The sequence below is a fragment of the Bombina bombina genome, chromosome 1 (genome assembly GCF_027579735.1).
Source record: "Bombina bombina isolate aBomBom1 chromosome 1, aBomBom1.pri, whole genome shotgun sequence".
In the NCBI taxonomy this organism is placed as follows: domain Eukaryota; kingdom Metazoa; phylum Chordata; class Amphibia; order Anura; family Bombinatoridae; genus Bombina; species Bombina bombina.
Genome location: NC_069499.1, coordinates 441,562,458 through 441,574,797, shown reverse-complemented (window position 1 = coordinate 441,574,797; position 12,340 = coordinate 441,562,458). Strand labels below are relative to the sequence as shown.

Genomic DNA, 12,340 nt, shown 5'->3' with positions numbered 1-12,340 from the left:
ATGGACAGGGGATGCATATTGGTGCAGACTTTAGGTCTATATCTGCCTAGCAATGTTTACTTTCTATATTCTGCCTTTAACAGTTCAGAATTATGGGAAAATGTATCAAGTGGCATTCAAGGCTTTTGAAACTTTACAGTGCAGGCTTGCATATATTGGTGCTGTTAGTAATTATGATTATCCTATAACAGGGGGAACAATCTTAACTGGTGAGGAAATACCTATTAAGAGGGGAAAAAAAATTGCTCGTTCACCATTTCTAGCTTGTTTGACCCCACGTAAAATGCTGTGTACGGATTTAGAAAAAGTAATGAATCAGAATAAAATAGAGATTTAGAAGTGGGCAACAGAGATGGAGCATGGTCTAAAACTCCAGTCTTCAAAAAGTCATAATAGAGAGAAAATGAAGGAACGTTTAAATATATTGTGGCATTGTTACAAATAAAAGCAATTTTCTTCTGAAGGAAAAAGAAACACTCAATCATGAGTGAGCTTTGAGTTTCAAGCATTGACCAAAACATTTTTATAAAGGGATTTGTAAAGACAGTACATTTTGTATAAAGGGTAGCTGATTTAAGAAATAGATATTCAATGAATAATCAATAGATGAAATATATGTGGTGTACAAGTAATAGTAGCTAGAAAAAGAATTAATGTTTTAGGCAAATGAGCAAACCTGATGAACATATTAACTTCTGTGTTGTAGATTTCTGTAGCTTTTTTGCAGACATTAAAGGGCCATTAAAATAAAAAAATACTTGTTCTGATCTATTAAACTATGCAATTTTAAGACTATTATCCCTACACTGTGGGCTAGATTTATCATACTACTGGTGGACAGGGGCTGACATCCTTGCACCTGTCTGGCCAGCATTACCTCTGGCAGGCCGCATTTATCATTGCACACCTGCACTTGTGTGAAACCCCACCCCCTGCCCGCGCACAACCAATCACCCTCGGGCAGGGGCTGTCAATCTCCCTGATTGGAAAAGTTAGGGGCGATTGATATCCGCCACATAACAGGTGGAAAATAGGGTTGAGAAGCAGCGATCTGATGACCGTTGCTTCTAAAATCTCGAGACCCATTGAAAAATCTTCGCCTGTGTTTTAACCACAAGAAAGGGGTTTAAAACAGACATTAGTCTAGAATTGATAGTCATAAAATTAAATCTTTTCTTTTTATTATAATGTCCCTTATCATATTGTATAGAAGCACATTTCTTTGCACATCTCTGAGAAATACATCATCATCTAAAAGTTGGTTTTATAAATTAGCTGCACTTTCTGTTGTATTTAATCTCATTTACTTTCCTTATCGCTGCCAGGCTTAAGTATGGCCTATGCTCTTTTGTATGAATCCCATATATGTTTCACAAGTGTATTTTTTTTGCCCTTTTTTCTTTTTTTTTTTTTTAAAGCATTTCATTATATTCCCCATATCCCAATTAAATCTTGATTCTTAATCTGTTGGCAGAAAAATAAAAAAATATAGGATAAAAGCAATTTTATCTTCATATATACAGTGAGGGAAAAATTATTTGATCCCCTGCTAATTTTGTACGTTTGCCCACTAACAAAGAAATGATCAGTCTATAATTTTAATGGTAGGTTTATTTGAACAGTGAGAGACAGAATTACAACAAAAAAATCCAGAAAAAACGCATTTCAAAAAAGTTATAAATTGATTTGATTCGAGTAAACTAAGTATTTGATCCTCTATCAATCAGCAAGATTTCTGGCTCCCAGGTGTATTTTATACAGGTAACGAGCTGAGATTAGGAGCACTCTCTTAAAGGCATCTCAGCTTGTTAACTGTATACAAGACACCTGTCCACAGAAGCAATCAATCAGATTTTAAAATCTCCACCATGGCCAAGACCAAAAAAAGAGCTGTCCAAGGATGTCAGGGACAATATTGTAGACCTAAACAAGGCTGGGATGGGCTACAAGACCATCGCCAAGCAGCTTGGTGAGGTGACAACAGTTGGTGCAATTATTCGCAAATGGAAGAAACACAAAATAACTGTCAATCTTGCTCAGCATGGGGCTCCATGCAAGATCTCACCTCGTGGAGTTTTAATGACCATGAGAATGGTGAGGAATCAGCCCAGAACTACACTGGAGGATCTTGTCAATGATCTCAAGGCAGCTGGGACCATAGTCACCAAGGAAACAACTGGTAACACACTACGCCGTGCAGGACTAAAATACTGCAGAGCCTGCAAGGTCCGCTGTTCAAGAAAGCACATGTAGAGACCTATTCAAAGTTTGCCAATGAACATCTGAATGATTCAGAGGAGAACTGGGTTAAAGTGTTGTGGTCAGATAAGACCAAAATTGAGCTCTTTGGCATCAACTCAACTCGCTGTGTTTGGAGGAATGCTGCCTATGACCCCAAGAACACCATCCCCACCGTCAAACATGGAGGTTAAAACATTATACTTTGGTGGTGTTTTTCTGCTAAGGGGAAAGGACAACTTCACCGCATCAAAGGGACGATGGACGGTGCCATGTACCATAAAATCTTGGGTGAGAACCTCCTTCCCTCAGCCAGGGCATTAAAAATGGGTTGTGGATGGATATTCCAGCATGACAATGACCCAAAACATATGGCCAAGGCCACAAAGGAGTGGCTCAAGAAGAAGCACATTAAGGTCCTGGAGTGGCCTAGCCAGTCTCCAGACCTTAATCCCATAGAAAATCTGTGGAGGGAGCTGAAAGTTCAAGTTGCCAATCATCAGCCTCAAAACCGTAATGACTTGGAGAGGATATGCAATGAGGAGTGGGACAAAATCCCTCCTGAGATGTGTGCAAACCTCGTGGCCAACTACAAGAAATGTCTGACCTCTGTGATTGCAACAAGAGTTTTACCATCAAGTACTAAGTCATGTTTTGCAAAGGGGACAAATACTTATTTCACTTATTAAAATGCAAATCAATTTATAACCTTTTTTCTGGATTTTGTTGTTGTTATCCTGTCTCTCATTGTTCAAACAAACCTACCATTAAAATTATAGACTGATCATTTCTTTGTCAGTGAGCAAACGTACAAAATTAGCAGGGGATCAAATATTTATTTCCCTCACTGTATGTATACTTTTTTTAGGATAGTTTTGCAATACTACAAGCTCTATTGTGATGGAAACCCTGTGTTTTTGCATTTATATATTTATTATGAATTTATTATGTGTTTGCCACAATACAAAAAGAAAGCAGCTCAATCCTATTTTTCCTAAAAGCACCACAATTATGGAACGATCTCCCGCACACTTTCAAACCTTCCCCAAGCCTAAAATCCTTTAAGAGATCCCTCTCTACATATCTCAAAACAGAATGCACCTGTCATGGTTGACTATATATTTACTATCTGTTCTATGTTAATTTTGCATATATTATGTATTAATATTGGCCTAGATTACGAGTTGTGCATTAGAGTTAAAAAGCAGCATTAAGAGGTCCTAACGCTGCTTTTTAACGCCCGCAGGTATTACGAGTCTTGCAGGTACAGGTGTACCACTCACTTTTTTGGCCAGACTCGGAAATATCGCAAATTCACTAGCGAGAATTACGTATCCTATATTTTCAATGGGACTTGCATAGCGCCGGTATTACGAGTCTGATCAAAAGTGATCGGTAGACCCTCTCCTGTCAAGACTGGTACCGCATTTTAAAGTCAGTAGTTAAGAGTTTTACACTACAACGCCGTAGCATAAAACTCTTAACTAAAGTGCTAAAAAGTACACTAACACCCATAAGCTACCTATTAACCCCTAAACCGAGGCTCTCCCACATCGCAAACACTAAAATAAATATTTTAACCCTTAATCTGCAAATAGCCCTTAAAAGGGCCTTTGTGGGGAAGATTCCTTTAAATGACGTCATCCAAGATGGCGTCCCTTCAATTCCGATTGGCTGATAGAATTCTATCAGCCAATCGGAACTAAGGTAGAACTTCAATCCTATTGGCTGATCCAATCAGCCAATAGGATTGAGCTGGCATTCTATTGGCTGTTCCAATCAGCCAATAGAATGCCAGTTCAATCCTATTGGCTGATTGCATCAGCCAATAGGATTTTTTCTACCTTAATTCCGATTGGCTGATAGAATTCTTTCAGCCAATCGGAATTGAAGGGACGCCATCTTGGATGACGTCATTTAAAGGAACCTTCATTCAGTCATCGGCCATGGACAGAAGAGGATGCTCCGCGTCGGAGGTCTTGAAGATGTAGCCGCTCCATGCCGGATGGATGAGGATAGAAGATGCCGTCTGGATGAAGACTTCTGCCCATCTGGAGGACCACTTCTGTCCGATTGGATGAAGACTTCTGCCCGTCTGGAGGACCACTTCTGCCTGGTTGGGTGAAGATGTCTCCCGGTAAGGTGATCTTCAAGGGGTTAGTGTTAGGTTTTTTAAGGCGGGATTGGGTGGGTTTTAGAGTAGGGTTGGTTGTATGGGTGGTGGGTTTTAATGTTGGGGGGTATTTGTACTTTTTTTTTTACAGGTAAAAGAGCTGATTACTTTGGGGCAATACCATGCAAAAGGCCCTTTTAAGGGCTATTTGTAATTTAGTGTAGGGTAGGGCTTTTTTTTATTTTTTTTTATTTTGGGGGGCTTTTTTATTTTGTTAGGGGGATTAAAGTAGGTGTAATTAGTTTAAAAATCTTGTAATTTCTTTATTATTTTCTGTAATTTAGTGGGGGTTTTTCGTACTTTAGATAATTTTATTTAATTGTAATTAATTGTATTTAATTTAGGTAATTAATTTAATTATAGTGTAGTGTTAGGTGTAATTATAACTTAGGTTAGGTTTTATTTTACAGGTAAATGTGTCTTTATTTTTACTAGGTAGTTATTAAATAGTTAATAACTATTTAATAACTATTGTACCTAGTTAAAATAAATACAAAGTTGCCTGGAAAATAAAAATAAACCCTAAGCTAGCTACAATGTAACTATTAGTTATATTGTAGCTAGCTTATGGTTTATTTTATAGGTAAGTATTTAGTTTTAAATAGGAATTATTTAGTTAATTGTAGTAATTTTATTTAGATTTATTTTAATTATATTTAAGTTAGGGGGTGTTAGGGTTAGGGTTAGACTTAGGTTTAGGGGTTAATAACTTTATTATAGTGGCGGCGACGTTGGGGGCGGCAGATTAGGTGTTAATAAATGTAGGTAGGTTGCGGCGACATAGGGGGCGGCAGATTAGGGGTTAATAAATAAAATGTAGGTGGCAGCGATGTTGGGGGCGGCAGATTAGGGGTTCATAAGTATAATGTAGGTGGCGGCGGTGTCCAGAGCAGCAGATTAGGGGTTAATAATATAATGCAGGTGGCGGCAATGTCGGGGCGGCAGATTAGGGGTTAATAAGTGTAAGATTAGGGGTGTTTAGACTCGGGGTTCATGTTAGGGTGTTAGGTGTAGACATAAAATGTGTTTCTCCATAGGAATCAATGGGGCTGTATATTTTGTAGAGGAGTATATTTTATTCCTTAACAGAAATAAACACTTTTTTTCTAAATTTAAGCAAATCTTAAATTTCTTATACTTAATCTGTGTTAATTGATGACCTTTCATATTCATATATATTAGAAAATGCAAGATTTCCTTATTGTTTAAAAACATTCTGTACAAACCATAAGGTTACCTTTTCTTTCCATTTAGTTATGCACTCGCTACAAGGATGTTTTGGTAGTGGTTTCTTTTGCAGCTCTGCCAGTGCTAATGCAAGTTTGAAGTTATTTGCTTCTAAGAGGTTGAGTTTTAAATTTGTCTAAAATAGAAAGTGTATAAACTTTATGTATGTTACACAGTTTAAAGGGATATGAAACCCAAATTGTTCTTTAATGATTCAGATAGAACATGCAATGTTAAGTAACAGTAAGCTTACATTCCTACGTGTACACCAGTAACTATACCATTATAGTTTATGATTTTCACATGCTGTAATAACTTTTGTGAACAACATATATTATAGTGGTTCCACTCAAAGTATTCCCTTGAAGTAAATTGTTAAAAAAAAAAAAATCAATAAATACAAACTTTTAATCCCATAAGAAAATTAGACTGTGTGGTGATAGCATAACACATGGCTTAACAATCACAAAAAGTCATGAAAGATTTAAATACATTGGATCAGTGATTCCATAGCTATTTTAAGTTCAGATAGGACATGCAATTTTAAACAACTTTCCAACTTACTTTTCGCATCAAATTTGCTTTGTTCTCTTGGTATTCTTTGTTGAAATCTAAACCTAGGTGGGCTCATATGCTAATTTCTAACCCCCTGAAGGCCACTTCTTATCTCAGTGCATTTAGACAGTTTTCACATCTAGACAGTGCTAGTCCATGCGTGCCATATAGATACCATTGTGCTCACTCCCGTGGAGTCATTTATGAGTAAGTACTGATTGGGTAAAATACAAGTCTCTCAAATGAACTGAAATAACTGTGCAGTCTGCAGAGGCTTAGATACAAGGTAATCACAGAGGTAAAAAGTGTATTAAAGGTTATGCAAAACTGGGTAATGGGTAGTTAAGGGATTATCTATCTTTTTAAACAATAAAGTGATAGTAAATCCGAGCGTTTAACAAACTCATCGGCTTCAGTCACACAAGGCACAGCACTCTTCTACCAATGAGGTGACGTTTGCACCTCTAAACCAATAGCCGTTCTTGTATACAACACACTGTCAGATGACACGCATGGCTATTGGTTTAGAGGTGCAAGCGTCACCTCATTGGTAGAAGAGCGCTGTGCCGTGGGCGGCCAAAGCCACTGAGTTTAGCGTTGTGCGGTGGCACAGTCAGGGTGAGTTTGGCACCCTTTATTTAATAACTGATCACTTTAACCACTTTATTTTTAGTGATGGTAAATCTTAGGGTTTGTTAAAAAAAATCTGAAATAGACTGTCCCTTTAAGTGTGTTTTTTTAAAATGTATTTATGGTGCTTTAGCACTTTTATATAAAGTAAGTTGTTTTTTTTTTGTTCCCATTATATTAATGTTTAAAGTAGAAATAAAATTGCAATTTTAAGGGAAAATAGTATGTTTAAATGTGTGCAGTTACATTAATTACTCTGGCTAATAAAAATTCTCATAGATACATATTGCTGAGGCAGTGTAATAAATAGAAGATTGCTTCTAGTTTTTAATTATTCAGTAGCTTCCCATAACCCTTTAGCTGCAACAGATTACACAAACATATGGATAGATATAAAAATAGATAGCTACTTTTACATTTTCATTACCTCTTCTAAGATTAGACTTGTGTCATCTTCATTTTTCAAATCTGAAAATGCTGGATTTTCTGTGTAGGCTTTCATCATCTTTTCCAAACCTAGATTGATAAACACATAAAAAGGATTCAATAAATACTTAAAAATTCAACTTTTATTATTCAACTTTTAAAATTCAACTTTTATTATTCAATTTACTTCTATTATTTACTATCATATTATTTTACTATTCTCTGATTTGCTTTGTTCTTTTGGTATCCTTTGTTGAAAAACATATCTCTGTAGGCTCAAGAACAGAAATGTACTACTGGGAGCTAGCCAGTGGGTGACTGCACATATATGCCTCTTATCATTCGCTCACTCAATGTATTTAGTTAGCTCCCAGAAGATTATACAGTTCAATAGAGAGAAGAAAATGTAATAGTAGAAGTCATTTGGAAAGTTATTTAAGTTTGTATGCTGTATCTGAATTATGTAAAATGTTGGGCTTCATGCCCCTCTACAGGAACATGAATGTGTTATAGCATTTTATTATTGTACTGTTGCTTCCATATAACTGTGTGTTTAACCTCTGCACAGGGGTTAAATGCATAGTTAATGTCAGCTCCAGAGCAGCAATGTAATACTGGGAGCTAGCTAAGCACATTTGGTGAGCCAATGTGACATATGTGTGCAGCCACCAATCACAAATCACCAGCTTGCTCCTAGTAGAACAATGCAGCTCCATAACCTATTTAGGTATGCTTTTCAACAAAGAATACCAAGAGAAATAAATTGATAACAGAAGTAAAGCATCCCACTGGGAATTTCTTCTGCTGACTGTGCTTACACAGCTTTTCTACAGCCTATACTTAAAGTGATGGAAAATCCTAGCGTTTTTGAAACGCTAGGACTTACCAATGCTATTTTCTCAATGAGTTGACTTTTCCACCTCTTAGCCAATATCTTTCTAGTGAAACGGCATAATGCTGAATGGCTAGCATGGCTATTGGCTAAGAGATGAACGTCACCTCATTGAAAAAATAACGTTTTGCCGTGGGGCAACCTGTGGTATAAACTCGAGGGGTAAATAAAGGTACTTTTATAATAAAGTTTTTTATACTTCATGACTGAAATTCCCCTTTATTTATAGCACTGGTAATTTGCATCACTTTAAGTATAGGCTATAGAAAAGCTGCGTAGACACAGTCAGCATAAGAAATTACACTCCCAGTGGGAGGTAGGAGAGATAAGTCACAAAATGTTAATTTTCAATTGTTTTCTTTAAGTATTGGGCATTGGTATACAGACAGAGATAATATAAAGAAGTATGTGTGGGTACAGAAAGTGATAAAATAAAGAGATCTGATTTCTCAAACAATTTTAATAAGCTGTTTTTTCAAAGAACAACACCAGCTATTTCATATACAAAGATAATTCCAAACAAGCAATTTCTCATACATTTTATACAGCTGGTATAACAAGTCATTGTAAGCTCATTAGGTAAATCAATTTTACATCCCTTAAACATATCAAAGCCTTACTTTGTAAAAAAATTTTGTTGTTGTCTCTGGAAATGAATATCCCATGGAACATATTTAGATGGTTGATGTAAGGTAATTTAAAAAAAAGTTTTCTCCTACCCTCTTTGTCTCGTGAAGCCTTTTCTATGTCTTGCTGAATTCTCTGTGTTTTCATTTCCAAGGAAGCTACTCTTCTGTCTTTATCCATTATACATGAACCATCTTCTTCCTGATTAAAATGATTTAAAAAAAATGTTCTGAAGAAACTATTTGTTTACATTGCCACCTTTTAAATTGCATTTTGATATCGAATACTTACATAATAATCTAACAATAGAAATTCTGATTTGTTGTCTTCAGAATAAATGGTTGTTTCCTCCAAGAACGTCTGAATATCTTTCTCAACATCAATACTTTTTATTGCTTGGTCAATTTGGGTCTGAGACTAAATAGTGCAATATAAAAAAATGCTAAATATTAGGAATGACATTGAAGGCAACTTCATTATTTATTCTAGGTTAAAGAAAGTTAAAAATGAGCTTTTCATACCTTGTTTAGTGTTTGTCCGAAGGTTAATACATGCTGGTTGTACCGAGTAAGAATCTGGGATAGCAGCTGTATTTTTTCTTTTTCAAGATCTTGAATACTCTGAAATACAGCATGAAATACAGACATTATTCTCTGCATATTTTAAATGTTATATTATTCTATATATACCTATAAACCATGGAACAAGTTAAAGGAACATTGTACACTAGATTTTTCTTTGCATAAATGCTTTGTAGATGATCCATTTATGTAGCCCATCTGGGAGTGTTTTTGTAACAATCTATAGATTTACTTATTTTTTAAGAACTTTGTGCTGATTTCAGACTCCTAACCAAGCCCCACAGTGTCAGATGTATACCTGTGTTTACAAACTCCTGCTGACTCCTGTTTATGTTATCTGTCTTTTCATATGCAGGGAAGGGGGAGGGGGGGGTATCTGCTCTTTTCATTTTCCCAGCCCCTTTCACTGGGTGTCCCAGCCTAACCTCATCAACAGTGCTAAACTGGGACCTACTAAGTAAGTTTTTTAAGGTTTTATACTGGATTTTGAGATTAGTATCTGTGCATGTTTTGCTTTTCATTAGTGTCTATTACATGCAGCTATACGAAAATTGGTGTATGCTGTCCCTTTAAGAATGAAAATATGTACTTAGTATCTGGCAAATATTGTATGTACATATTAATTAGATAATAATTACTACGTGGTGCAATATCTTTATTACTGGTAAATCAGATTTTGCAATAGTAAGGAAAGCTGAACCCTTCTGATAAAACTGGTTTCTAAGAGATAATATCAAGCAACTCAAACCCCAAGGCCTGTACGCAAGGATCAAAGGCTACCATGCACATATTCTAAACATTTTTAGGAAGAGTAATGACTAAGCCATAGCCAGAGGTTTATCAAAACCAAATATTCTTCAGTGAAAACCCCCTTAAAATAGGAACATGGTGTTTTAATATATACATCTAAATCAACATTCATATGTATAAATCCAATCTGAGAATAACTGTTGTGAAAAAAACAATGTATTGTTTCAACGGCACTTATAAATGTTGCAGTATTGGTTGCAAAGATTGCAGCTATATACGAATAACAAACACGTCATTTTCACAGAGGGTGTATTAATTGTTTGACTTACTTTCAGCTAGATTATGAGTTTTGCGGTAAGAGCTGCTCGGTACTAACTTGCAAGTTATTGTCACTGATCACTTACCTACAGCGCTGGTATTACAGGTTTACAAAAACCCGGCGTTAGCAGGCAATACGTGAGCGTAGAGCAAAATTGAGCTCCATACCGCACTCCAATACCAATGCTGTGGTGAGCTGGTTTTACGTGCTCGTGCACGATTTCCCCATAGACATCAAGGTGGAGAGCCGGCTGAAAAAAAGCTTAACACCTACAACAAAGCAGTGTAAAGCTCCGTAACGCAGCCCCATTGATTCCTATGGGGAAATAAAATTTATGTTTACACCTAACACCCTAACATAAACCCCAAGTCTAAACACCCCTAATCTGCTGCCCCCAACATCGCCAACACCTACATTACACTTATTAACCCCTAATCTGCCGCCCAACATCACCGCCACCTACATTATACTTATTAAACCCTAATCTGCCGCCCCCAATTTCGCCGCCACCTACCTACATTTATTAACCCCTAATCTTCTGCACCAAACAATGTCGCCACTATACTAAAGTTATTAACCCCTAACCCTAAGTCTAACCCTAACCCTAATACCCACTAACTTTAAGGTAATTAAAATAAATCTAATTAAAACCTAATATTAATAACTAAATAATTCCTATTTAAAACTAAATACTTACCTTTAAAATAAACCCTAAGCTAGCTACAATATAACTAATAGTTACATTGTATCTAGCTTAGGGTTTATTTTTATTTCACAGCTAAGTTTGTATTTATTTTAACTAGGTAGAATAGTTACTAAATAGTTATTAACTATTTACTAACTACCTAGCTAAAATAAAGAAATATAACTGTAAAATAAAACCTAACCTGAGTTACACTAACACCTAAACTTACACTACAATTACATAAATTACATACATTAAATACAATTAACTAAATTACAAAAAACAAACACTAAATTAAACAAAATAAAAAAAGAAATTATCAGATATTTAAACAAATTACACCTAATCTAATTGCCCTATCAAAATAAAAAAAGCTCCCCCAAAATAAAAAAAAAAACCCTAGCCTAAACTAAACTACCAAGAGCCCTTAAGAGGGCCTTTTGTGGGGCATTGCCCCAAAGAAATCAGCTATTTTACCTGTAAAAAATATACAAACAATCCCCAACACTAAAACCCACCACTCACACAACCAACCCCCCCAAATAAAATCCTAACTAAAAAAAAACTAAGCTCCCCATTGCCCTGAAAAGGGCATTTGGATGGGCATTGCCCTTAAAAGGGCATTTAGCTCTTTTTCCGCCCAAACCGTAAGCTAATAACAAAACCCACCCAATAAACCCTTAAAAAAGCCTAACAATAACCCCCGAAGATCCACTTACAATTTTTGAAGACCTGACACCCTTCCTCAACAAAGCCGGCAGAAGTCCTCAACGAAGCGGCAGAAGTCTTCATCCAACCAGGCAGAAGTCTTCATCCAACTGGGCAGAAGTCTTCATCCAGACGGCATCTTCTATCTTCATCCATCCGGCATGGAGCGGGTCCATCTTCAAGACATCCGGCGCGGAGCATCTTCTTCAATCGACGTCTTCTTGAACAATGAATTCTCCTTTAAATGACGTCATCCAAGATGGCGTCCCTTGAATTCCGATTGGCTGATAGAATTCTATCAGCCAATCGGAGTTAAAGATGAACAAATACTATTGGCTGATGCAATCAGCCAATAGGATTGAGCTCGCATTCTATTGGCTGATTGGAACAGCCAATAGAATGCAAGCTCAATCCTATTGGCTGATTTGAATTTAGTATTTGTTTGTTTTTTGTAATTTAGTTAATTGTATTTAATTTATGTAAATTATTTAATTGTAGTGTAACTCAGGTTAGGTTTTATTTTACAGGT

General features: G+C 36.2%; 1 protein-coding gene across 2 annotated transcripts in view; it reads right to left on the bottom strand.

Annotated features, from left to right (window-relative positions):
* The window catches only part of NOSTRIN (nitric oxide synthase trafficking), a 91,871-nt gene that overhangs the window by 14,358 nt on the left and 65,173 nt on the right, over window positions 1-12,340 (bottom strand). For both annotated transcript variants that reach the window (XM_053698399.1, XM_053698398.1), the window contains exons 9-13: window positions 9,290-9,388; window positions 9,060-9,185; window positions 8,861-8,969; window positions 7,251-7,339; window positions 5,649-5,774 (exon numbers count right to left, since the gene is read on the bottom strand). In XM_053698399.1, the coding sequence (XP_053554374.1) occupies window positions 5,649-5,774; window positions 7,251-7,339; window positions 8,861-8,969; window positions 9,060-9,185; window positions 9,290-9,388 (549 nt within the window). The remainder of the gene's footprint in view (window positions 1-5,648; window positions 5,775-7,250; window positions 7,340-8,860; window positions 8,970-9,059; window positions 9,186-9,289; window positions 9,389-12,340) is intronic.